General features: G+C 45.1%; 1 protein-coding gene across 2 annotated transcripts; it reads left to right on the forward strand.

Moving 5' to 3' along the window:
* The first annotated feature begins 11,061 nt into the window (after positions 1–11,061).
* On the forward strand, positions 11,062–25,151 carry LOC115935241 (aldo-keto reductase family 1 member B10-like). 2 transcript variants are annotated; one of them, XM_031012637.3, is made up of 10 exons: positions 11,062–11,487; positions 14,693–14,860; positions 15,984–16,100; positions 17,074–17,151; positions 20,739–20,861; positions 21,138–21,244; positions 21,671–21,752; positions 22,279–22,362; positions 23,008–23,090; positions 24,789–25,151. In XM_031012637.3, the coding sequence occupies exons 1-10, from the start codon at positions 11,422–11,424 to the stop codon at positions 24,829–24,831; spliced, it is 951 nt and encodes a 316-aa protein (XP_030868497.1). In that variant the 5' UTR covers positions 11,062–11,421; the 3' UTR covers positions 24,832–25,151. The 2 variants fall into 2 exon arrangements, with proteins under 2 accessions (XP_030868497.1, XP_063564844.1); XM_063708774.1 differs by having other exon boundaries at positions 11,086–11,487; positions 22,279–25,151.
* Positions 25,152–25,320: the final 169 nt, after the last annotated feature.

Consider the following 25,320-nt stretch of genomic DNA (forward strand, 5'->3'; position numbering starts at 1 on the left):
AGAAGCCAGAAAGTATTTCCTTACATCAGCCAGCTTTTAGAGATAGCCCAGAGAGTTTTCAACAATCGAGAATTTGAAAAGCAAAAACAGGTAGCTCAGGCAGCTGAAAGGGCTGCAGACAAAGCATCAAAAAGACAGGCAAAAATCTTAGTGGCTGCCATCCAAGAAGCCAAAAAGGGAGGGCCCCCATCACAGAGCACTGACCAGGGGACCCCGAGTCTCCACCAGGAAGGCCAGAAACGTGAGCGGGCTCCCCTATAAAGAAACCAATGTGCTTCTTGCAAGCAGATTGGACACTGGAGAAAGGAATGCCCATTAAAGCCAGAGGAGAAACCAGAAAAGAAAAAGGGCCTCACCCTGCCCCACAGCAGAGGAATCTGATGATTGACGGGGCCAGGGCTCTTTGTCACTTGGCCCCGGGAACCCATGGTGACCACCACAGTGGGGGGCCAGCCTGTACGCTTCCTAATTGACACCGGGGTGGAACACTCAGTACTCCAGACACCCTTAGGCAGTGTCTAATAAAAAGGTTGCTGAGTAAAGGGCTACTGGAGCTATTCAGGAATATCCTGTCACCCACTCACGAGAGGTGAGTTTAGGACAGAAAAGAGCAACCCACTTGTTCCTCGTGGTCCCAGAGTGCCCCTTCTCCCTCCTCGGATGAGACCTGCTTCATAAGCTACAGGCGTCCATCTCCTTCTCGGCCCAACAAACTCACCTCATGTTAGGGGACACAACGCCCCCTACTGCTCAGCTCCTGCTAACCACCCTTCGGTCGGAGGAATATCTCTTAGTTTCATCCTCACAACTGCCGGAGAATAAAAGTAATCCTCTCCGACTGGCTTTACAGACTGTTTGCTCATACCTCCCAGGACTGGCAAACCACCATCTGCCAGCTGTTGTAGAACTCCTGGCTACCGCCCTGCCGGTCCAGGTCAAACAATATCCTATGATTCTGTGGGCTAGAGAGGGAATTAATCCTCATATTCAGCAACTATTACAAGCTGGTATACTCACACCATGTGAGATCGCCTGGAATACTCCATTTTTGCCGGTCCAGAAACCCGGAACAAATGATTACCAGCCTGTACAGGACTTGCAGGAAGGTAACAAGCGGACAGTCACTGTCCATCCAACTGTCCCTAACCCTTATACTTTACTCAGCCTGCTCCTGCCAGAACATATGGTGTACACTGTCCTTGACTTCAAGGATGCTTTTTTTTTGCTATTCCTCTGGCCCCAAAAGTCAACCTATCTTTGCTTTTGAACAGACAGATCCTGGCTCGGTAGACACCACCCAATTAACCTGGACTTGGTTACCCCGAGGTTTTAAAAATTCCCCCACCCTTTTTAGGGAAGCCCTCCAACAGGATCTTATACCATTCTGAGCCAGTCACCCTAACTGCACTCTTCTCCAGTATGTAGACGACCTGTTATTGGCTACTGAAACTACTGACAGCTGCCTGCAACATACTAGGGACCTACTTTACCTCCTTCAGGAATTCGGGTATCAGGTCCCGGCCAAGAAGGCCCAGCTTTTTCTTCCCAGCATTTCCTACCTAGGGTATGAGACAAATGAAGGAAAAAGGGCACTCACCAGTGCTCGAAAGGCAGCCATCCTTCAAATCCCCACTCCTACCACTAAGAGACAGGTACATGAATTCCTGGGCGCCATGGGATACTGTCGCCTATAGATATTGGGGTTCATGGAAATTGCCAAACCCCTGTACACCACTACTGGAGGGAATACCCTGCTAGTTTGGACTGACAAAGAAGAACAGGCTTTTCAAAATCTGAAGAAGGCACTAACTGAGGCCCCTGCTCTTGCCCTCCCAAATATCTCAAAACCATTTCACCTTTTTGTTCATGAAAACCAAGGAGTCGCTAAAGGGGTACTTACTCAGACTTTAGGGCCGTGGCAACACCCAGTGGCCTATTTGTCTAAGAGACTGGACCCTGTGGCCTCTGGGTGGCCAAGTTGTCTGCGAGCCATAGTGGCAACAGCAAGCCAGGTCCAGGAGGCTGATAAACTGACTCTGGGCCAGAATTTAACCCTTACGGCTCCTCATGCTGTAGAGACCTTGCTACAAAGTGCTTCTGGCAAATGGATGTCGAATGCTCGCATCTTGCGGTATCAGAGTTTACTGTTAGATCAGCTGCGTTTAACTTTCTCTCCCACAAGATGTTTAAATCCAGCTACCTTGCTCCCTGATCCAGACCTTACCACACCTGTCCATGACTGCCAAGAACTGTTAGAAACTATGGAAACTGGCTGACCTCATCTCCAAGATGTGCCTCTAAAGGAGGCGGATGCCACCGTGTTTACAGATGGTAGCAGCTTCCTTGAACAGGGAGTACGGAAGGCTGGTGTGGCCATTACTATGGAGACAGATGTACTGTAGGCCCAGGCACTGCCGGCGGGTACCTTGGCACAGAGGACTGAGTTGGTAACTCTGACTCAGGCCCTCCGATAGGGTAAAGACAAACGTATTAACATCTACACTGACAGCAGGTATGCTTTTGCTACTGTACATGTACACAGAGCCATCTATCAAGAGCGAGGGCTACTCACCTCAGCAGGAAAGAGTGTCAAAAACAAAGAAGAAATGTTAGCCCTGCTTGAAGCTGTTTGGCTCCCTCAACAGATGGCTGCAATTCACTGCAAAGGACATCAAAGAGAAGACATGGCCATTGCTCGTGGTAACCAAAGAGCAGACTCTGCAGCTTGAGAGGCAGCTCAGCTCCTGGTCGTGACTTTAACCCTGCTGCCCCCTGTGTCCTTTCCACAACCTGACTGGGCAGACTACCCAGAATACTCCCCAGAGGAAGAAAAACAAGCTTCGGATCTTCAAGCCAGTAAAAATGAGGAAGGTTGATGAATTCTTCCTGATTCCAGAATCTTCATGCCCCAAGCCCTTGGGGAAACTTTTATCACTCATCTACATTCTACCACCCATTTAGGAGGAGTAAAACTGGCCCAGCTTCTAAGGAGCCATTTCAAGATCCACCACCTTCAGGACTTAACTAACCAAGCAGCTCTCCAGTGAACGGCTTGTGCCCAAGTAAACACCAACCAAGGTCCTAAGCCCAGCCCAAGCCACCGCCTCCAGGGAGGCTTGCCAGGAGGAAGGTGGGAAATTGACTTTACAGAGGTAAAACCACACTTCACAGGGTGTAACTACCTCCTGGTGCTAGTAGACACCTTTTCTGGATGGACTGAGGCATTTGCCACCAAAAACGAAACTGCTACCATGGTAGTTAAGCTTTTACTCAATGAAATCATCCCTCAGCATGGACTGCCTGTTCTGCCTGTTCTGCCTGTTGTAATAAGGTCTGATAATGGACCACCCTTCACCTCGTCCATAGCTCAGTCGGTCAGCAAGGCATTAAACATTCAATGGAAACTCCATTGTGCCTATCGACCCCAGAGCTCTGGACAAGTAGAATGCATGAACCCCACCCTAAAAAGTACTCTTGCAAAATTAATCCTAGAAACCAGTGAAAACTAGGTAAAGCTCCTTCCTTTAGCCCTTCTTAGAGTAAGATGCACCCCTTACCAGGCTGGGTTTTCACCTTTTGAAATCATGTATGGAAGGGCTCCGCCTATCTTGCCTAAGCTAAAGGATACCCATTTAGCAGAAATCTCACAAGCTAACTTGTTACAGTACCTGCAGTCTCTCCAACGGGTACAAGACATCATCCAGCTGCTTGTCAGGGGAGCACACCCCAGCCCAGTTCCTGACCAGACTGGGCCCTGCCACTCTTTCCAGCTGGGTGACCTAGTGTATGTTAAAAAGTTCCAGAAAAAAGGACTGACTCCTGCCTGGAAAGGACCTCATACTGTCATCCTCACCACACCAACGGCTCTGAAGGTGGACGGCACTCCTGCTTGGATTCATCATTCTCGCATCAAAAAGGCCAACAAAGCCCAGCAAAAAAAATGGGTCCCCAAGCCTAGGCCAGGCCCCTTAAAACTGCGCCTAAGTTGAGTAAAGCTATCGAATTAATTCTTTTTATTTACCTCTTCTGTCTGTTTCCACCTGTTATGTCCTCTGCCCCTTCCTACTCTTTTCTCCTCACTTCCTTCATGACAGGACGTGTGTTTGCAAACACCACTTGGAAGGTGGGACCCTCCAAGGAAGTCTCTTTTGTAGCTGGTTTATGTGCTTTGTTCCCAGACCCTGCCCGTACCCTTGAAGAGCAATGCAATCTGCCGATCATGAGAGCAGGGAACGCTGACCTTGCTGCAGGGTTCAGACACACTGGAAGCCAAACTGGATGTGGAAGCTCTAAGGGTGCAGAAAAAAGGCTCCAGAGCGTTGACTTTTACCTTTGTCCTGGAAATCGCCCTGACTCTGGTTGTCAAGATTCTTACCAGTTTTTCTGCCCTTACTGCATGTGTGTAACCTTGGCCACTTACTCTGGAGGATGAACCTGATCCTCAACCCTTTCCATAGCTTCTGCTTCCCATCCTAAACCGTATAGGAAATTGTATACTCTTACTATAATTGTCCGTAACCCTAGTTCAACTCAATGGTGTTACAGCATGTCATGGGGATTAAGGCTTTATATTTCAGGATTTGATGTTGGAACTATGTTCACCATCCAGAAAAAATTCCTGGTCCCATGAAGCCAATCAGAACTTTAACTGATTTAGGTGACTGTATGTTCCAAAAACACCCAGAGAGAGTCGATTTAACTGTCCCACTGCCATTCCTGGTTCTGAGACCCCAGCTGCAATGACAATACCTCCAACCCAGCCCGATGTCCATTTTGGACGGGGTACATCACCTCCTTAATCTCACCCAGCCTAAACTAGCCTGAGATTGCTGGTTGTGCCTAAAGGCCAAACCCCCATATTATGTTGGATTAGGAGTAGAAGCCATGCTCAAAATGGACTCTCTTTCTTGTCATATGTGCCCCCATGCCCTTACACTAGGAGATGTGTCAGGGAATGCCTTCTGTCTAATTAGCGCAAGGTATAACTTACCTGCTTCTCCCTTTCAGGCTACTTGTAGTGAGTCTCTCCTTACTTCCTTAAACCCCTCAGTCTCCTACCAGGCACCCAAAAATACCTGGTTGGCCTGCATTTCAGGCCTCACTCAGTGCATCAATGGGACTGAACCTGGACCTCTCCTATGCATGTTGATTCATGTACTCCCCCAGATCTACATGTACAGTGGGTCAGAAGGACAACTTCTCATCGCTCCCCCTGAATTGCATTCCAGGTTTCGCCAAGCTGCCCTACTCCTTGTACCCCTTCTGGCTGGCCTTAGCATAGCTACGTCAGCAGCTATTGGCACGACTGCCCTGATTCAAGGAGAAACTGGACTAATATCACTATCTCAACAGGTAGATGCTGATTTAAGCAATCTCCAATCAGCTGTAAATATACTACATGCCCAGGTAGAGTCTCTAGCTGAAGTAGTTCTTCAAAACCGCCGAGGCTTAGATCTGCTATTTCTCTCCCAAGGAGGTTTATGCGCAGCTCTAGAAGAAAGTTGTTGTTTCTATGCCAATCAATCTGGAGTCATAAAAAATACTCTTCAAAGAGTTCGAGAAAATGTAGATAGATGCCAGAAGGAACGAGAAAGTAACACCACCTTTCTCATTCCTGGAGTACCAAAGTACCAAAGCATGTTTAACTGGAATCCCTGGCTAACTACTCTAATTACTGGGTTGGCGGGACCCCCTTCTCCTCCTCTTGTTAGGGTTAGTCTTCAGGCCTTGTATATTAAATTGGTTTCTTAATTTTGTAAAGCAACGCATAGCTTCTGTCAATCTTATGTATCTTAGAACCCAATATAACATCCTTGTTATAACCGAGGAATCGATCTGATTCCCCCAAACACGAGTGGGAAATGTGATACCCTAACTTCTTTTAACCTGATTGACTCTCTCTTAGCTGAGAGAGCTGGACAGACTCCATTTTGGTTTCTTCACTTGCAGCCCCTTGTCCCCCTCCCTTAAGGACATAACTGGTGCAAGCTGACTCCAAGCACATCCAAGAATGCGCTTACTGATAAGATACTGAGGCAAGCTGTACCAGCAGCTCCTGGGAACGCACTCGGTTGACGGTGCCCAAAGCCTTTGCGTTTATCACTTTGTGATAATTTAAGCCCCTGCACCTGGAACTGTTTATTTTCTTATTACTGTTTCTGTAACCATTTATCTTTCAACTTTTTTGCCTGTTCTACTTCTGTAAAAAATTGCTTCAGCTACACTCCTCCTCCCCTCTTTAGACCAAGGTGTAAAAAGAAATGTAGCCCCTTCTTCGGGGCTGAGAGAATTTTGAGCTCTAGCCGTCTCTCGGTTGCTGGCAATAAAGGATCACTGAATTAGTCTCAGACTGTGGCATTCTCTCTATAACTCGGTCGGTTACAATAAAATAGCAAAACAAGTTGCCATTTCTTCCATTTAACTCCATGCCTTCCTTCTCCTACTGTAACCCCTGTTTTCTCTTCCATTGAACAAAAGAAGTTGATAAAAATAGGAGCTAAAGAAAATGCGGATAGGAAATGGATATTATCAGATCAAAGGGAAATGTTGTCAAAACCTCTCATGAGGGAAGTCTTGTCTCAATTACATCAAGGGACCCATTGGGGACCCCAAGCAATGTGCGATGCAGTTCTCCGGGTTTATGGGTGTATAAGAATTTACGCCCTGGCCAAACAAGTTATAGATAGTTGCTTAATATGTAAAAAAAGCTAATAAGCAGGTTCTAAGGAAATTGCGCCTTGGTGGAAGAAATCCAGCACTGAGACCATTTCAAAGTGTTCAGATCGATTACACTGAAATGCCTCCAATTGGTCGATATACTTATTAGTAATAATAGACCACTTTACCCACGGGGTGGAGGCAATCCCATTCTCACGTGCAACCTCCAGTAATATAGTTAAAGCACTAATTGAAAACATCGTACCCAGATTTGAACTAATAGAAAATACTGATTCAGATAATGCAACCCATTTCACTGTGCATGTCATTAAGAAGTTAGCACAGGTACTAGATATACATTGGGAATACCATACCCCTTGGCATCCATCCTCCTCAGGAAGAGTAGAGTGGATGAATCAGACTCTAATAAACCACTTAACTTAGTTTTAGAAACTCGATTGCCATGGACTAAATATATTCCTATTGCTTGGTTAAGAATCGGGACTGCCCCTTGGAAAGATATTGGCCTGTCACCTGAGGAAACGCTCTATGGAATGCCCTACTTACACTCCACTGCTGACATCCCTATGTTTGAAACAAAGGATCATTTCCTCAAAAATTATATACTTGGTCTAGGCTCTACCTTCTTTTCCCTTGGGACTAAAGGTCTCCTAGCACAAGCATCACCCCTGGAGTTTCCAGAACATCAGCATTGGCCTTGAGACCATGTTCTCATCCAAGGGTAGAAGAAAAGGAAGCTCTAACCAGCCTGGGAAGGACCCTACCTAGTGCTCCTAAGTACTGAGACTGCAGTCTGGACAACAGAAAGAGGATGGACTCATCACTCCTGAGTCAAGAAGGTGCCGCCACCTCCAGAATCATGAACTGTCACTCCACAGCCCACCCCCACCAAATTAACTCTAAAAAGAGCTTAATAATCACTTGTTTATTCTCTTTTTTCTTTTCAACAGAAGGTCATCTTGTCATCAATGTAACTCAGGCTAGTCATTTTTTAACCCTTCAGTTTGATGCCTGTTCAGTCATCCCGTGTGGAGATGAGCAAGGTCAAAAGAAGCTAGCCCATGTTGATAAGTGTCTATGTCCATACCACAAAAAATCAAGCATGTATAAGTATGGAGTGTTAAAAGTCCCAGTGGTGACTGGGCAGATGTTTGGTGGACTAATAAGTACAAAGGGTGGAGAGCCAAGCTCCCTGCTTCAAATAAATTATGACGACCAAAACAAAAAACTCCAACTAGTCCCTGGTCCCACCCCACCAAATTGTAAGCCATGACACTGTAACCCCTTGTTGCTGATTATAAATACTCCCCGGACCATGGCCCAAGAGCCCTCTATATTTGAACAGTATGGGCTAGGAGGAGATGTTGAAGGACAGATCCATTTCTTAGAGAAATGAATGTGAGAATGAAAAATGACACTACTCTTCGTTCATTTTTCTTTGACAAAATAATTTTTCTGTCAATTTTGTATGTATTTAATTTTAACCAAGTAAAGCTTCTTATGGACATATATTCATCAGATTTAAAAAATGAGAGTTTCTTAAAGGTGCAAAACCAGGAATAGCTTGGTAAATTCATGAAGCTAGAAAGTAGCTAATCAAAGTTCGTATTAAACCTTCTGGGGTTGATTAAGGGTAGCCAAAATTAGGCCAGGTGCAGTGGCTCACGCCTGTAATCCCAGCACTTTGGGAGGCCAAGGCAGCCAGATCCCAAGGTCAGGAGATTGAGACCATCCTGGCCACCATGGTGTAACCTGGTCTCTAATAAAAACACAATAATTAGCTGGGTGTGGTGGTGTGCACCTGTAGTCCTAGCTACTTGGGAGGCTGAGGCAGGAGAATGGCTAGAACCCGGGAGGCAGAGATTGTAGCGAGCCGAGATTGCACAACTGCACTCCAGCCTGGGTGACAGAGCGAGACTCCGCCTAAAAAAAAATAAAAATAAAAATTAGCGAAAATTCCTTGTAACAAATCCCCTCAAAAGGTGAAATCTATTTCCCTACTCCTTGGCCCTGTCCTGACCTTGAGACTTGCTTTGATCAATAGAAGGTGACAGAAGTGACACTGCACACATTCCAAGGGTAGGCCTCCTACAATGCTGCTACCTATGAACAAGCCCAAGTTAGCCTCATGGAAAACGAAAAACACATAAAGAGGGTCCCTGCCTTCCCTGACATCTGAGTCCACCACCGTGAGGCCCACAGAGGTGAGGAAACCCAGCTGATACCACGTGGTTCTGAGACCGGCTTATCAGCTGATTCCTGCCCAAATTGCCAACCCACAAAATCACAAGCAAATAAATGGTTGCTGTAATAACCAGTTGGGTTGTTACACGAAAACAGCTAATTGATATACCTTCTTAATCTCAATTATCTAAAAAAGATATCCCTCCTCACTGATTCATAGCTAAGTGGTTCTAGAAGGAATATTTTTATGAATAATACACATTTCTTTATTCTGTGCATCACATGAAAATGGTCAGAATCAAAATGGAGTCACTAATGTTAAAAAACAAAAGACTCTGACAAATACAGCTGGGAAGACCATGAAAAGAGGGTTCTAATGGTTGTACACCTGAAAACTGAAAGTACCATGAAAGATGGCGAAAACCACAACCTTGAGCAAAGACCATTGCAACTGAACACAAAACATACTCTGCAAGGACCTCTGAACAACTGCGTGTCCAACCTCAGACTAACACCACTTTTGTGATTGATCTTTGGAACCAAGGCTAATTATTTTAGAGCAATTAGACAATCCTAATTTTTTCCTTGAAAAATTTTGTCTTTCTTTATTTCCCCAAATATACACATAGTTTACTGTGGCATACATATTCCCTTTGCAGGGCTCTATTCCCAGAGAAATATTTTTCTTGTAGGGACCCTCTCTCTGTTATTTAGGTTGACAGTCAATAACGATTTACTATTTCAACAATACTAGCACTGCATGTCATCCAGTATACACTGGGAAAATAAGGTGCCGCAAGTGCAGATCCAGGAGACTTTGTGGCCACCAGATTATGAGGCATGCATGTATTTATTTATTTATTTTTGGGACAGAGTCTGTCTCTGTCGCGCAGGCTGCAGTTCAGTGGCATGATCTTGGCTCACTGCACTCTCCACCTCCCAGGTTCAAGTGATTCTCAGGTTCCCCAAGCAGCTGGGACTATAGGTACGTGCCAGCATGCCTGGCTAATTTTTGGATTTTTAGCAGACACAGGGTTTCACCATGTTGGCCAGGCTGGTCTCAAACCCCTGAGCTCAAGTGATCTACCTGCCTCAGCCTCCCAAAGTGCTGGAATTACAGGCGTAAGCCACCATGCCTGGCCCATGCATGTATTATTAATGTTGAAGTAGATAATTTAACAAACATCAACGAAGTATAATATTTTTCACTCATAGGTGCAAAATATCATGCCAATTGCCTTCTATGAGCTGTCATAAGCCACAGCCTAGAGATTCAATTCCATTTCAAGATTCAACCAAAGCCAACTCATAAACAAGAACATGTAAAAGACAGAAAAACCCACTACCGGCAGGCTGAAACAGATGCTGTGACGTGGCCCTGGCCTGTCATGGCGTGTCACAGCATGGCACAGGCCTATATCATGTTCCCTAGATTGTTGACTACCAACTAGTTACAGCTGACTCCAATCAGGACAGGATTTGACCATCTCTGCACTGAACCTGCAATTGCAACTTTTAACATGGGAACACTGCTTCTCACCTCTCCTCCCTAGACTCCATTTCACAGAAGAAACCATCATAGGGAAAGAAAGCCCTTGTTTTTTCTTCCTTCTTTGCTTTGCTTTCTTTCTCTCCTTCCTTCCTTCCTTCCCCCTCCCTCCCTCCCTCCCTCCCTCCTTCCTGCCTTCCTTCCTGTCTTCCTTCCTGCCTTCCCTTCTTTCTTTCTTTCTTTTTTTTTGAGACATGGTCTCACTGTCTGTCGCCCAGGCTGGAGTGCAGTGGCACGATCTCGGCTCACTGCAATCTCCGCCTCCCAGGTTCAAGTGATTCTCCTGTCTCAGCCTCCCAAGTAGCTGGGATTGCAGACAGGTGCCCCCACGCCCGGCTAATTTTTGTATTTTTAGTAGAGACAGGGTTTCACTATGTTGGCCAGGCTTCTTTCCCTCCCTCCCCCAACTCTTCTTTCTTTCCTTTCTCTCTCCCTCCCTACTTTCCAACTTTTGGCTGTGTTGAATTTGTTGACTCATCCTGAACAAGCAGAAACTCCAATGATACTGTCACCTAAGAGAGAACTTTGCACAAGGTTGCCATGTTTAATAATTCATTCACAGAATCCTCAATCTCACAAAAGCTTGGAATGGATTTCCTGTTTGGTTATGGCAGGGAAGCTACTGTGGCCAGGCTCCAACTCCTCCCACTGTAGATAGCAGCAGCCTTCTTAAGCAGCCTGTGGCCGAGCACAGTAGCTCACGCCTGTAATCCCAGCACTTTGGAAGGCCGAGGTGGGCGGATCACCTGAGCTCAGGAGTTTGAGATCAGCCTGTCTCTACTAACAATATAAAAATTAGCTGGGAGTCACGGTGGGCGCCTGTAATCCCAGCTACTCGGGAGGCTGAGGCAGGAGAATTGCTTGAACCCAGGAGACAGAGATTGTAGTGAGCTGAGATTGCACCACTGCACTCTAGTCTTGGCGACAGTGCAAGACTGTCTCAAAAACAGCAACAGAAAGCAGGACGTGAGACTTCTACCTGCTCACTCAGAATCATTTCTGCACCAACCATGGCCACGTTTGTGGAGCTCAGTACCAAAGCCAAGATGCCCATTGTGGGCCTAGGCACTTGGAAGGTAAATATGCAAATCTTTGCACACCCTCTCTGGAGGGGCGTTTGGGTGTTTTCTCTTTCTGCATTCAGCCAGGAAAGCGTGGAGGTCGGGCAGGGGTTTGGAGAGGTGACATTCAGCCCTGGAGCCAGGACTCAGGTTGCTTTCTTTTTTTTTTTTTAAAGCTTTTTTTTTTAATTAATTTTTTTTTATTATTATACTTTAGGTTTTAGGGTACATGTGCACATTGTGCAGGTTAGTTACATACGTATACATGTGCCATGCTGGTGTGCTGCACCCACTAACTCGTCATCTAGCATTAGGTATATCTCCCACTGCTATCCCTCCCCCCTCCTCCCACCCCACAACAGTCCCCAGAGTGTGATGTTCCCCTTCCTGTGTCCATATGATCTCATTGTTCAATTCCCACCTATGAGTGAGAATATGCGGTGTTTGGTTTTTTGTTCTTGCGATAGTTCATGCTGCTATAAAGACACCTGCACACGTATGTTTATTGCGGCATTATTCACAATAGCAAATACTTAGAACCAACCCAAATGTCCAACAATGATAGACTGGATTAAGAAAATGTGGCACATATACACCATGGAATACTATGCAGCCATAAAAAATGATGAGTTCATGTCTTTGGAGGGACATGGATGAAACTGGAAATCATCATTCTCAGTAAACTATCGCTTTCTTTTCTCAGAGCTGATTCAGGCTGCAAAGCTCCAAGGCTGGCTTTCCCAGCAGTGATGAGAGCGTCTCTAGCAAGTAGCAAATTTCAAGCAGCTGTTGGACTTAAAACTGTTTTCCAGGGCGGTTTCTCTCTCTGGTTCTAGGACACTTAATTGGGCTCAACGTTTCCCCCGAGTCTTGGCTGTGGGTTTGTTGTGGGCTGGGTGGTTGAGGAGAGGATGCAGAGCCTGAAGTCCTTGGCACCCCTTTGCAGATCACGGTGTGGGACTTGAGCTAGCAGCATCCCTATGACCTGGGAACTCGTTAGAAATGCAAACTGGCCGGGTGTGGTGGCTCATCCCTGTAATCCCAGCACTTTGGGAAATCCAGACGGGAGGATTGCTTGAGCCCAGGAGTTGGAGACCAGCCTGGGCAACATGGCAAGAATCCATTTCTACAAAAAATAAATAAATTTTCTGGGCATGGTGGCACGCACCTGTAGTCCCAGCCACTTGGGAGGCTGAGGTGGAGATTGAGTGTTGAGCCTGAGAGGTCAAGGCTGCAGTGAGCAGTGATTGTGCCACTGCACTCCAGTCTGGGCAACAGAGTGAGATCCAAGAAAGCAAGAAAGAGAGAAAGAGAGAGAGAGAAAGAAAGAGAGACAGAGAGAAACAATATGCAGAGTCTCAGGCTCCACCCCAGGCTACCTAATGGGCATCTGCACTTTAACAAGATCCCTACGTGGTTCCTGTACACATTGAAATCTGCAACATGCTGGGACTGCAGAGAGCCTGGGCTGGGAGTCGTGAGCGCCACCCGGCTGTGTTAACGACAGCTGGCAAAATGTGGTAAGGCACATCCAGGACTCAGTGAGGCAGGTTCTCGAGCCTCTCTTAGGCTAAGTTTCAAGTTGTTCCATCACCACCTCCCTCTGCCTTCTTTGCCATTTCCATCCATGATAGCACTACCCTAACTAGTGATGAGAAGCAGTCTTTGGAGTTCTTCTTCTCTCCTGTCCCTCATGGCCAATGTCCCTGCTGAGACTTCTGCCTCTGGCTCTCTTTCCTTCTGTGCACCCTGATTTTTCTCCTCTTCCGTCCCGAGCTAGAGGTTAGGACCCTCTGCTGCAGCACTGGTTCATTCTCAGGATACATTCTTGGTGTATCTGGAGGAACAGATCACTTCCAGCTTGATTCATGCCCAGCGTCTCTTGCTTGAATAGCAAGATTTGCCCAAAATCAGACCTTCAATCCTATATAAACAGAATAAATAATCACTTCCAGATCTCCAGGGAGTCTGCTCATCCTGGGTAAGTTTACCAGACAGTTTCAGAGTTTTGGAATTGAATGTAAGAATTATGAAGGGAGCTGTCTTCAACACGTGGGGATGATAGACTAAAGGATTATGACCTTAGCAGTGGAGGTGAAGAAGGGTGTAGCGTAGCAGGTGGGGGCACAGGGCTGCTTCTGGGTGCCTGGCAGCAGCTCGTTTCTTGTCCAGGTGGTAGGGCAGATGTGCATCTCTGTTTTGTGTACTGTTCAATGTTTGTTATCTCACCATAGAAGAGGCTTAAAAGACTATTTTGTGAGAGATCAAGTTTTAAGTGCTTTTTGCCTCCATCATTGGCTTGGCTAGTTTAGAACAAAATGTGATAATTCTAATTCCTTTCTTTTCTTTTTTTTCTTTCTTTTCTTTTCTTTTCTTTCCTTCCCTTCTTTCTCTCCCTCTCTCTCGTTCCCCTCCCTCTCTCTTTCTTTTTACAGGAATGGAAAACAAACTCTATTCCTATAAGGTTTTCTATTTCTCCTTTTTTTCTGAAACTATCATTGTATAATGATGGCCTCTACTGAACCTTACTGTGTGTCAGGTAATGTGCAAAAAGCTTAATATTCATTGCAGCATCTCATCACCACAAAGGCCTCATGAGGCTGGTGATATTTTTTTTTCCATTTTGCAGACAAGGTTTAGAGAGATTGAATCACCTGCTTAGACCCACACACCCAGTAAGTGTTGGAATCTGGATTGATGCTGTAATGACCATTATCCAGATCCTTATCACCATCTGGGGAAATTGTCTGAAAATCCCTCTGGGTTATTTAGAGTCAAGCTTTCATCTGGGTCTTCAGAAAGTTGTAGTGGAGCCGTCTGCACCCCCACACACCTGAAGACATTTCAGGACTAACCTGGATGAAAAGGGAACTGACTTTGAGCTAGGATAGGACATAAGGACATAATCATAAAATTAATTCACTTTCCTTCTTTTCTTTTGAAAAGTTTTGTAAAGTGTATATCCTCTGAGATATCCCCCGGCAAAGGAGACCCCAGTGAGGCCTTGGTTTGGAGAAACTGGGCCGTGTGGGGCAGCCTGTTGAAGGTGGCCTGGGGATAAGAGAATATGATGGTTGCTGAGTGTGATGTAATTCCAGCTACTCAGGAGGTGGGAGGGTTGCTTGAACCTGGGAGTGGGAGGCCAGCCTGGGGAACACGGAAGGCCCTGTCTCTTAAAAAAATATATACCTATGTGATAGGCTTTTCTTTTGCCTTTCAGTCTCCTCTCGGCAAAGTGAAAGAAGCAGTGAAGGTGGCCATTGATGCAGGATATCGCCACATTGACTGTGCCTATGTCTATCAGAATGAACATGAGGTGGGGGAAGCCATCCAAGAGAAGATCCAAGAAAAGGCTGTGAAGCGGGAGGACCTGTTCATCGTCAGCAAGGTGCAATGGCGCATTTGGTGGGAGGCCTTCACTTCAAGGCAGGCAGAAGTATCTGGGTCGGGTTGGCAACAAGAACTCTGTCAGCTTTTTCTACATGTACCCCTTTTCATCTCTGCCTTGAATACAATCCGTGAATACAATCCGTGAATACAATCCGTGAATACAATACTATCCATACTCCAAGCCGTTATTGATATTTGAACATGTCATGGCTGCCCCACCTGCCTGTAGGTTGGTTTTCCCATAGTGGGCTTGGTTCCATGGAGCCCTGCACTGCCCTGGGCCTCCCTGTTCCCCATCAGAGGGATCTACCATCTGTCCAGAGGCAGTCAGAGGCCAAGGGTGCAGGCGGGTCTTGATCTGCAGCCTCCCTTTCAGCACTGTGATCGCAGTGACTGTGCCCCTGAGACTCTCAGCCAGGGGGCATTTTGGAAAATGGTAGGGGCATTTTTCTATTGTCACATATGAATTTCTTTATTCATTCTAGTAAAAGGTGAGGTATACAATGTTATAAAAAAGAAGAGGATGTTGGGTGTGAGAGGGCTGAGAATCATTGGATCTATATTATACACAACTTGCTGAAAAAAAATAACACTAGTTCTAGGTACTTGGAAAATGCATACATCTGGTAGGACAAATAGACCTCACTGTGTAGCATCCAAGTCTGGATAAAGCCTTTGTAAAATTATCACTTGGGTCCTGATAGGCTTGATAAGGGACCTATCAGACAAGTCAGATAAAGGACCATCTGCTCCCAAAGGCCTAAGAATGCTTGACATTTAAAAGCTACACACAATTCCTACTCTAAGAGAGCCCACAGCTGAGGAAGAGACTGAGACAGGTAAACAAATTTCAAATCTGTGGCAACATTTACTTCAATGATCTGAGACACATATAGAGTACCAGGAGAGTTGAAAAAGTCAATTGCTTTTAACACTTAAGAATGTCATTGAGGTGCTGAGCCCTGGTGATGTTCCACACTGTGTCGTGGATCTTAATCAGCTTTGTTACAAATGGCTTATGGTGGGTTAGATCAGGATGCAAATCAAAAAGCAGGGACAATGAGTATAATGTGGCCCTTCCTTTTCCCAGTATTAATAGCTCATTGCTACACTCTTTGCAGTTGTGGCCCACTTTCTTTGAGAGACCCCTTGTGAGGAAAGCCTTTGAGAAGACCCTCAAGGACCTGAAGCTGAGCTATCTGGACGTCTATCTTATTCACTGGCCACAGGGATTCAAGGTTTAAGACCCTCTCTTTCTCAGCCTCTAGTTTCTGAGCAGGTGCCAGAAAATAGTAGCTGCACCAGGGCTGCAGGGTGGTGTGGACTGGAGCATGAGGACTTGCACTTCATAATTGGGAATGGCAGGTGGTCAGGAAGAGACCTTGGAGTAGAAACACAAGGAAGGGAGGTTGAGGCCATGTGTGCTGCTGAGGTGGCCACATGCCTGGGTTTTCTTGCAGTTACATCTGAGAGAAGACATGATTTCTGGCAGCCCAGACAAGTTGCAACTGCCATATCACCTTTGTCTTGATTCCACACCCCAGGGTTGCCCTCCCAGGAAATCTCTTGGGTTACTCTTGCATAACTATATTCCAGGGCATAATTATCTTATTAAGCAAAGTACACCCGGGAGTGGTATCTTGGAGAAAAGCCCAAGTATGGTGATGCTGGAAGGAAGCCAGTAGTGATCCCGGCACCCATTGCCTGGGGCTCTGCTCTTACCTGCTCCTGAGGGGTGGGAGAGACAAATTTCCAGCTCTCTCCCCTCCTGACCAACTGGAGTGATGATGGCCTGCCACCCCTAATTCCACGCCTCTTCTAGAGGCTGCAAGGATAGAAGTTGGCCAATATCTTCTCCAGAAAACCACAGCTTGGATATCTAATCCTTATCCAGTGATATTGAAATGAAAGTTTGCCCTTGGGTGTATATGGGATCTAGGTGTATGAGGTTAATGTCCATGGTGATAATGGACTTCTGAAATGTACTAGCAGCAAATCTTAAAGTCAATCCAGTCATTTCTAAAATATTAGTATGCTACAGTAGATACAGAGATTTTATTTAAATTCACATTCTTGTAGTATGTACTCCAGAACTTGAAAAAGTAGTATGCAGATGTGGTATTTAGCAAGAGTCAGGATCCTGAAACCTTGTTGAACAGAACCAAGTGTCCTGATGCAGATTCCAGTAAACTTTTCATTCTGTGTTTACAGTCTGGAGATGACTTTTTCCCCAAAGATGATAAAGGTAATATGATCGGTGGAAAAGCAACGTTCTTGGACGCCTGGGAGGTAGGTTCCCAGCTTCCTCTAAGTGTGCTGGGAGAGAAATCTTCAGTTATCCATGAGATTCCCATTGATATGAATGAGGCCATGTGCCTGATGCTTTCTAATTTCATCAGTGTGATTTTCTAGCTCTTCTAATATCCTCCTCATTACCTTTGGCTTTTGGGTGCATCTGATACTATTTATATTCCAAGGCTAATACTGAGTCTTCAAATAAGACTGGAAATACAATGTACCCCACTTTGGGGAATACACATGCTGTTCTCAAACCAGGGTGAGCCATTTGGAACAGGGTGTTTGGGCCTGGGTTTGCTCATAGCAGCTGAGTAACCTAGGGTCAGTTTTGTAACTCATGTAGGGCTCAGTTTTCTCTTCTTAAAAAAGAAGTCTTATAATACATACTACTAATATTTATCTTTCAGTGTGTGATAAAGGTTAAGATGGTTTACATGCCAGGAACATTAGTCATAAAGCCCATTTAATCATCTAACCCTAGGAGACAGGGTTAACATCCCCATTTATAAATAATGACATTTGAAACCTAGATTGTTTGATGACTTGCCCAGGTCATGTCACAATGTGTGTGGCAGAGCTGGGATTGGACCCAGACTCATCTGAATCACAAGTCCAACCACCAAAGCCATCAGCATGGTGCTTGGCAGGCAGTGAAGACATATCCAGAAATCAGGGAGCCTGAGTGCCCTGCTTCTCAGATCTAACCATGACCTGTTTCACGTCATTCACATTCAAAATAAATGAAGGGATGAACATTTTCTCTGGTCATTTTTTATTATTTATACCCTTTTGCAAATGCTAGTAGAGAATGAAGTGGAGGAATAAGTTATAAATGAACAGTGGCTTATGACTCCAAGAGTTAATCGTGTTATTTTGGTAGCTGTCTGTGTAGGGGTGCATGTAGTTGCAAGTTTGTATTGTGTTTTACAAGCAAAAATATATCATGTTTCAACTTTCTGAAGTGCTTACAATTGACATGATTCAATTAATTTTAGCTTTTTCTGTGTATTGTTTGTTCAAAAGCATTAATCCACAAGCACAGCTTTTTGTTGTTGTTTTTGTTGTTTTAGACAGTCTCACTCCATCACCCAGGCTGGAGTGCAGTGGCACGATCTTGGCTCACTGCAACGTCCCTCTGCCAAGTAAAAGCCATTCTCCTGCCTCAGCCTCCTGAGTAGCTGGGACTAGAGGTTCGTGCCACCACGCCTGGCTAATTTTTGTATTTTTAGTAGAGATGGGGTTTCACCATGTTGGCCAGGCTGGTCTCGAAGTCCTGACCTCAAGGGATCCACTTGTCTTGGCCTCCCAAAGTGCTCAGATTACAGGTGTGAGCCACCACACCTGGCTATTTGCATTACATATGATAAGGTTTTTTTGCCTTAACTCCTATGATGATATGAAGTATGGCAAGTATGTCAATGTAGCCTGCTTCTTGCAGTGCTATGTTTTCTGAATGAATACAAGGATGACTGCTAAAGAAAACATTTGAAAGGCATGAAAAGATATCAGTGATCAAGGTCAGAGGCTCTGATTTGAAATGAGCAGGCTTGAATATGTAAGCGTTGGATGTTTATGTAGACCCACAACCAGTTCAGTAGAAACCTCATTGACCACCTTGAAGCAGAGAGGAGGAAAAAAGTGTAAAGAAGTCAAGTTCTAATACAGGAAAACTAACCTGACCTATGATGCACAAAAACTTTTAAATTATCTAATTGCCCCATCTGAAATTTTGGGAAACCTAATGATTTCATAGCCTCTAAACTCTACTGCCCAATTTGGATAACTTCATTTATGCTAGGGGTTCTCAACGTGGCTATGCATTAGAATCACCTGAGGAGTTTAAAAATCCCAATGTCTAGAATACAACTCAGACAAAATCTGTAAGAAACTCTGGGAGGTGAAACCCAGGCACCGGTAATTTTTTTTTTAATTTAGAGAGAGTCTCTCTCTGTTGCCCAGTCTGGAGTACAATGGCATGATCCTAGTTTAGTGCAGCCTCGGACTCCTAGGCTCAAGCAATCCTCCCAAATAGCTGGGATCAGAGGCACATGCCACCACATCCAGCTAATTAAAAAAATTTCTTTTTGTAGAGACAGGGTCTTGCTATGTTGCCCAGGATGGTCTCCAACACCTGGCCTCAAGCAATCCTCCTGTCTCAGCCTCTGATAATATATATCAGAAACATATATATTATTAGTAGGTATTATGAGACTTTTTTTTAAGAAGAGAAAGCTAAGGCCTGCAAGAGTTAAAAAACTTACCCTAGGTTACTCAAACCTAGGCCCAAAACCCCTGTTCCAATCCTCCTGTCACCTCCCAAAGTGCTGAGATTACAGTCATGAGCCACGGCATCCAGCCAGTATTTTTTAAAGCTCCCTGGTGATTCCAAATTGCAGCCAAAGTTGAGAAGCGCTGGATAAAGTGTTCCCTGAACATGTCGTGCTTATCCCTGCCTCTGAGCTTTGCTCCTGCCTTCCTGTGTCATATGCTCATATTTTTCCCCTCTTTTCTTTCTCTTTTTTTTTTTTTTTTTGAGGCCCACTTTAAACTCTACCTGAAGGACTCCCCTGACAACTGCAGGCTGTGTGAATCTCTTCCTTCTCTGCCCTTTCTGACTCTGTCTATGCCACTGTGATATTATCTGAGGCAGCCTCAGTGTCACGGTTGATGGCTCCATAAAAGGGAACTCTAGCACTTTAATTGGACTATAAGAATTCCAGAAAAAGGGAGCACATTGTATACTTTTACATCCTGAGAACTTCTGGGCAGGATCTGGAATATGTAACAGATGGCTACTAAATACATGTTGCATTGGAGGCTGCTGCTAACATGTATGGTATCTTTGGGCAAGTTTGGAAAATGCCCAATATAGGCTAAAACTTATACAAATAAAAATTATACAAAACTTCCCTTCCTTGGGGGTCCATGTAGTTTCTGTACCAGGAAGCATGGCTGGATATGCAAACAGTGGGTCAGGTATCAGCCCTACACAACTCCTTGGCCGAGTGCCCCTGCCAGGGCATAATCTATATGCATGACTTTCCTGCAAACCAAAGCATGCTTGGTGTGGGAGAGAGGGACTCAGGACACACAAGTGAGGCTTCTCCGTATGCTGCAGCCTCTTCCTGACTAACACAGCTTGCCCAAGTTTGGGTGCATAATGCACACACATAACAGTAGCTCCCTGCTATCATTTGGATCCATTAAAAATTAAATCATCTCATAAGCTTGCAAATGTTGATTTTTTATTTTTATTTTTTGCATTACAAAACTTTCATATTTCCCCTGTATACAGAAGTTTAATTTTTTATGTGTTTCTTTACGTGTAAGGTGAGAGTGGCAAGAACATAATATCTTTACCTGTTACTCCTAGTTTTTCTTGGGCTGGGGAGGGGCAGTAGGGCTGGAACCAATCACTGATGGGCACCCAGGCCCTGGACTGAAATTTCCTGTGAATGCTTCGGCTAATCCTGTTGCGGTGGATCCTTTAGCAATTTCTGCCCCAGGGAGGACTAAGGCAAGCCAGGGTCCCTATAGTCCCTCTGGAACTGCCCATAAGGTATTCCTTTCTATGATAGGCCATGGAGGAGCTGGTGGACGAGGGGCTGGTGAAAGCCCTTGGGGTCTCCAATTTCAACCACTTCCAGATCGAGAAGCTCTTGAACAAACCTGGACTGAAATATAAACCAGTGACTAACCAGGTAAATTCTATTCAGTATAAGGGTAAGGGTCTTGCCCTATTACTTCTTAAACATTGGGAGGAATGTTCAATGCTATGCCCTGAGTCTCATCTCAGGGGTCAGTGATCAGGACACTTTGGGGAGGTGTGAGGCTGATCTCATGGGTGATTTAGCAAGTATCTCAGTGGGCAGGTGTTTGGCCTTTGCTTGGTGGACTTTTTTTGTGTGTAGAACTCCCTGTGAACAACTCACAACAGAGCCAGCTTTCCCCGTGATGAGGATTGTTTGCTGTTGCAGGTTGAGTGTCACCCATACCTCACGCAGGAGAAACTGATCCAGTACTGCCACTCCAAGGGCATCACCGTTACGGCCTACAGCCCCCTGGGCTCTCCGGATAGACCTTGGTGAGGCTTCCAACTGGTGGATCTTTCTCTTGATAATCTTAAAAACATTATTTTATAATTGGTAAATGTTGGTATGAGTCCATAAGTCACTGGAAAGAAAAATGTGTGTAAGGTAATGTGTTTGGTACACCCAAATGGGATGACAGTGGGAAAAAAATGGGAATCAAAACAACAACAACAACAACAACAAGGGCGACATGCTTGACCCTCTGGGGATATTTCCAGTTCAGCCACCCAAGGGTGAACCAGGCTTGCAAAATGCTGAGGCTTCAGAGCCCGGGGGAAGGACCCAAGTTTCCAGGTCCTCCTGCCTGTCTCCCAGATGGAGAGGCTCTGATGATCAGTCTTGAGACCCTCATTGGAGTGGTGTCCTTCTGTACATGGTAGCCATGGTGATTATTCACATCAGCATCTTTCTGCCCCTAGGGCCAAACCAGAAGACCCTTCCCTGCTGGAGGATCCCAAGATTAAGGAGATTGCTGCAAAGCACAGAAAAACCGCAGCCCAGGTGCCATATTTTTATTTTTCTTGTTATCCAACAACTCATGCTTCCAGTCTCATGTTTCATTTCTCGTGTTGTCCTCAACTGACTCCTTAAAGGGGAAGAACACAGGAGCTGAAGCCCTCTAAAGTGTTTCCTTTGAAGTCTGTTGGAACCTCTAGGAAACACAAGAGCTGTCACTGAAGCAAAGATAGCTTCTGTCTCACAGCTTCCTGTTAAGTCCTACAACCCAGTGGCAAAGCATGGCTTTGGAGTCTAAGGATATGGATGCAGATGCCAACTCTACCTCTGATCAGACTTATGACCCCAAAGCTACTTTCTTTCTTCCTAAAAAATGAAGATCACAGGGTTGTGATGAAGGGAGAGAATGAGGTCGGTGGCTGGCACAAGTCTAATAGCTGTGAAGAGCTCAGTCAGGATTAGTGATTTTACCAGAAGCCACAGTGACCTGCGGAGATGTTTTATTCTTCCTTTCCATAAAAGGAGGGGGTTTTGGAGCTGAGTGGAAACATGATGTCCCCTTTCTGCACAGGTTCTGATCCGTTTCCATATCCAGAGGAATGTGATTGTGATCCCCAAGTCTGTGACACCAACTCGGATTGTTGAGAACATTCAGGTAAGATCCTGGCTGGTTGGCCCTGGTATTCCTCAGTGGAGTGGGGGACAGGCAGACCTTCTCACTAGGCTTCTCACCTCATCCCTGCGCTGTCTTTGGCTCCCTCCCTTTCCACCACCCTATCATTTTCCAGCCCAGGGAGCTAGGCTCATGAATGACCCATGGGCTAAGGACATCCTGGGGTCAGTGCCTGGTGAAGCCCTATCAGGTCTGAGCACAGCTGTGCCTCACACCACTGAGAAGACCCTCAGTTGCCCCTGAGCAGCTAGGCCCTGGGCCACACACAAGAGCAGACTGTCCTGGCCTCCCTGCTCACCTCCCAGCAGCAGAGGAGTTACGAGCTGTCCTTGGAGAACTGGCCTCTGGAAGGGCCCATCATGGAGCACAGGGCCTGTGCGCACCTGGGGTTTAGTGCCTGTGAGCCTGGTCTCCCTCCCTCCGGAACACTGAGCACTACAAATACTGTGGTCTTTGTGTAGGACCTAATTTAGAGAAAAATTTGTATACCATGGACAAAATGGGAAACACTCCTGTGGCCAGTTTGTGCTGTGAATGTGAGCTCCTGCCCTGCTAGAATGGCCGGCAGTCTCCAGCCACAGCAGTAACGGCCTCACCGATGATGTGTTGGAACTCCTACCTTTCCAGGTCTTTGACTTTAAACTGAGTGATGAGGAGATGGCAACCATACTCAGCTTCAACAGAAACTGGAGGGCCTGTAATGTGAAGCCGTAAGTGACATGGAATTAACTAGGAGCATTGCCAGGATTTTTTATAAACTGGTAGAGGGTTAGTTGGAAGGATTAGGAGTCTGCTGGGACTACTTGTATCTTCAAATACTGTTTTGGGGCAGTTTGGAAAGTTAAAATTGGGGTACCTGGGAATCATTGTGAGGGACAGATCTCTAATGGTTGTTCATTGTCTGAACTTCTGGAGGTAGAATTGTAAGAGAAAGTGTGTTATCAATAGGCAGGAGGCAGAGCATTCACTTGTTCATTCATTCAATAAGTATCTAGTGGTCATCTATGTGCCAGGCATTTTCTAGGTGCTTAGGTTATCATACTGTACAAAGCTGCTGCCTGTGCAGACTTAGGGAAGGAGGGAAGAAGAGAGAACAGAAATAAATCAACTCAAAATGTAGATGTCAGACAGCAACAAATGCTAGACAGAAAAATAAAGTAGGGCAAAGTGGATAGGAAGTGGTGGGTGGTAGTGGGACCGATCATTTATATGGGATGGATCAAGGGAGGCTTTGCTGTGAGGAATATGCCATATGGATATTTTGGGGAAGAGCATTCTTGGCAGTGATAGCAGTGGTGCAAAGTCCCTGAGGTGCGATTGTGTTTAGAGCATTCAAGCAAGAAGGCCAGGGAGGCTGGATTAAATAATCTCCAAATGCCTTTTAAAGGAGGTGGTGCTAACTTTACTTAAAATCTTAGATAAGTGGTTGAAAAAAAGTTTTCATGTTGACTAGGTGGGAATTCTAAATCATCTCTTTACAATCAATACTTTCTGATTAACATATCTAATTAAATATATCAAAGAGAGTTGTCTAGCATTTATTACTGCCAGGTCTGCAATTCAATGACAATTTGAATGTCTTCCAATGTTTCTATACTCAAAAATGATTTTTCAGCTTTTAAAAATGGTTTCAGTATCTCGAGCGTTGCTTGCATGTCATGATATTCCATATCTATCCTGCCCACCCTTAGTATCATAGCAGCCTTTCCTCATCTTACAATGGCTTACTTTTATCCGTGCTTAACAAAGTAGCAGCTACTTACAGTAAAAAAAAGAGTGAAATAAAATGGGACTCTCCCCCAAACTAAACCGCTTACCTTCCTATGAGCATCATTTCCATTTGGTGGGCTCAGGAGTCAATCCACCTGGCCTCAAATCCAACTCTAATACTGTTTTCTTAGCTGTGTGACATTGGGTAAACTTCCTAGTTTTTTGAAGTTGGTATCTTTGCCTATAAAGTAGGATGATAATACTAATCACAGCTAATATCCATTGAAACTTAGCGTAGACTGTGCCAGGGTCCTGAGCCCTTTGCTGGTGCTATTATCTCATTTAATATTCATAACAATCCCCAAGCTGTCAATTCTGCTGTTGTTTCCTACCTCATGCTGTTGTGAGAGTGGATTGGGACAAGACTTGTCAGTTGCCTCGCCTGACACCAGGCTTACCGTGAGTTGTCATTCCGAGTTTATTCTGGTGCCCTGCTCACTGTCTGCCCTCCTTCCTAGCAAAACCCTCATATCGATCTGAGGGAAGGTCGAAGTGTGAGCACCGTTCTTGTGTTCTTGCAGGGAGAAGGCTGAGAGAGCACAAATACCATGGAGTCCACCAGAGAAGAATACCTTCTCAGCCAGAGTTGTTGCTTTGATGGAACTCAGTTTCTCTGGGTTTTTTTTTTTTTTCTGCAGATCCTTTCATTTGGAGGACCATCCCTTCAATGCAGAATATTGAGGTTGAATCTCCTGGTGAGATTACACAGGGGATTCTCTTTCTTCACTGAAGTGTGACTATCTCCACTCAAGTCCTATTTTAGCCAAGCTTATCGGAGATCACAGTGAACTTCGTCCTGTTGTAGACCAGAATCAAGGTGCTGTTTTAGACATTTATTTCTGTATGTTCAACTAGGATCGGAATATCACAGAAAAGCATGGCCTGAATAAGCAAAAGACAATTTTTTCCACTTATCTGATCAGATCAAATGTTTGCTAAGCACCAGAAACTCTGCCAACACTGAGGCTGTAAAGATAAATAATAAAAAATAATGATTGTAACCAACATGTATTGAGAGTGTACTATGCGCCAATACAATTTGAAGTGTTTTCCTGTGAGTGAATTCACTGAATCTTCAAAACAACCCCTTTGGGGTAGGTACTCTTAACATCTTTTTTTTTTATTATGAACAATTTTTTTTTTATTATACTTTAAGTTCTATGGTACATG

The sequence above is a fragment of the Gorilla gorilla genome, chromosome 6, assembly GCF_029281585.2.
Source record: "Gorilla gorilla gorilla isolate KB3781 chromosome 6, NHGRI_mGorGor1-v2.1_pri, whole genome shotgun sequence".
Lineage (NCBI taxonomy): Eukaryota > Metazoa > Chordata > Mammalia > Primates > Hominidae > Gorilla > Gorilla gorilla.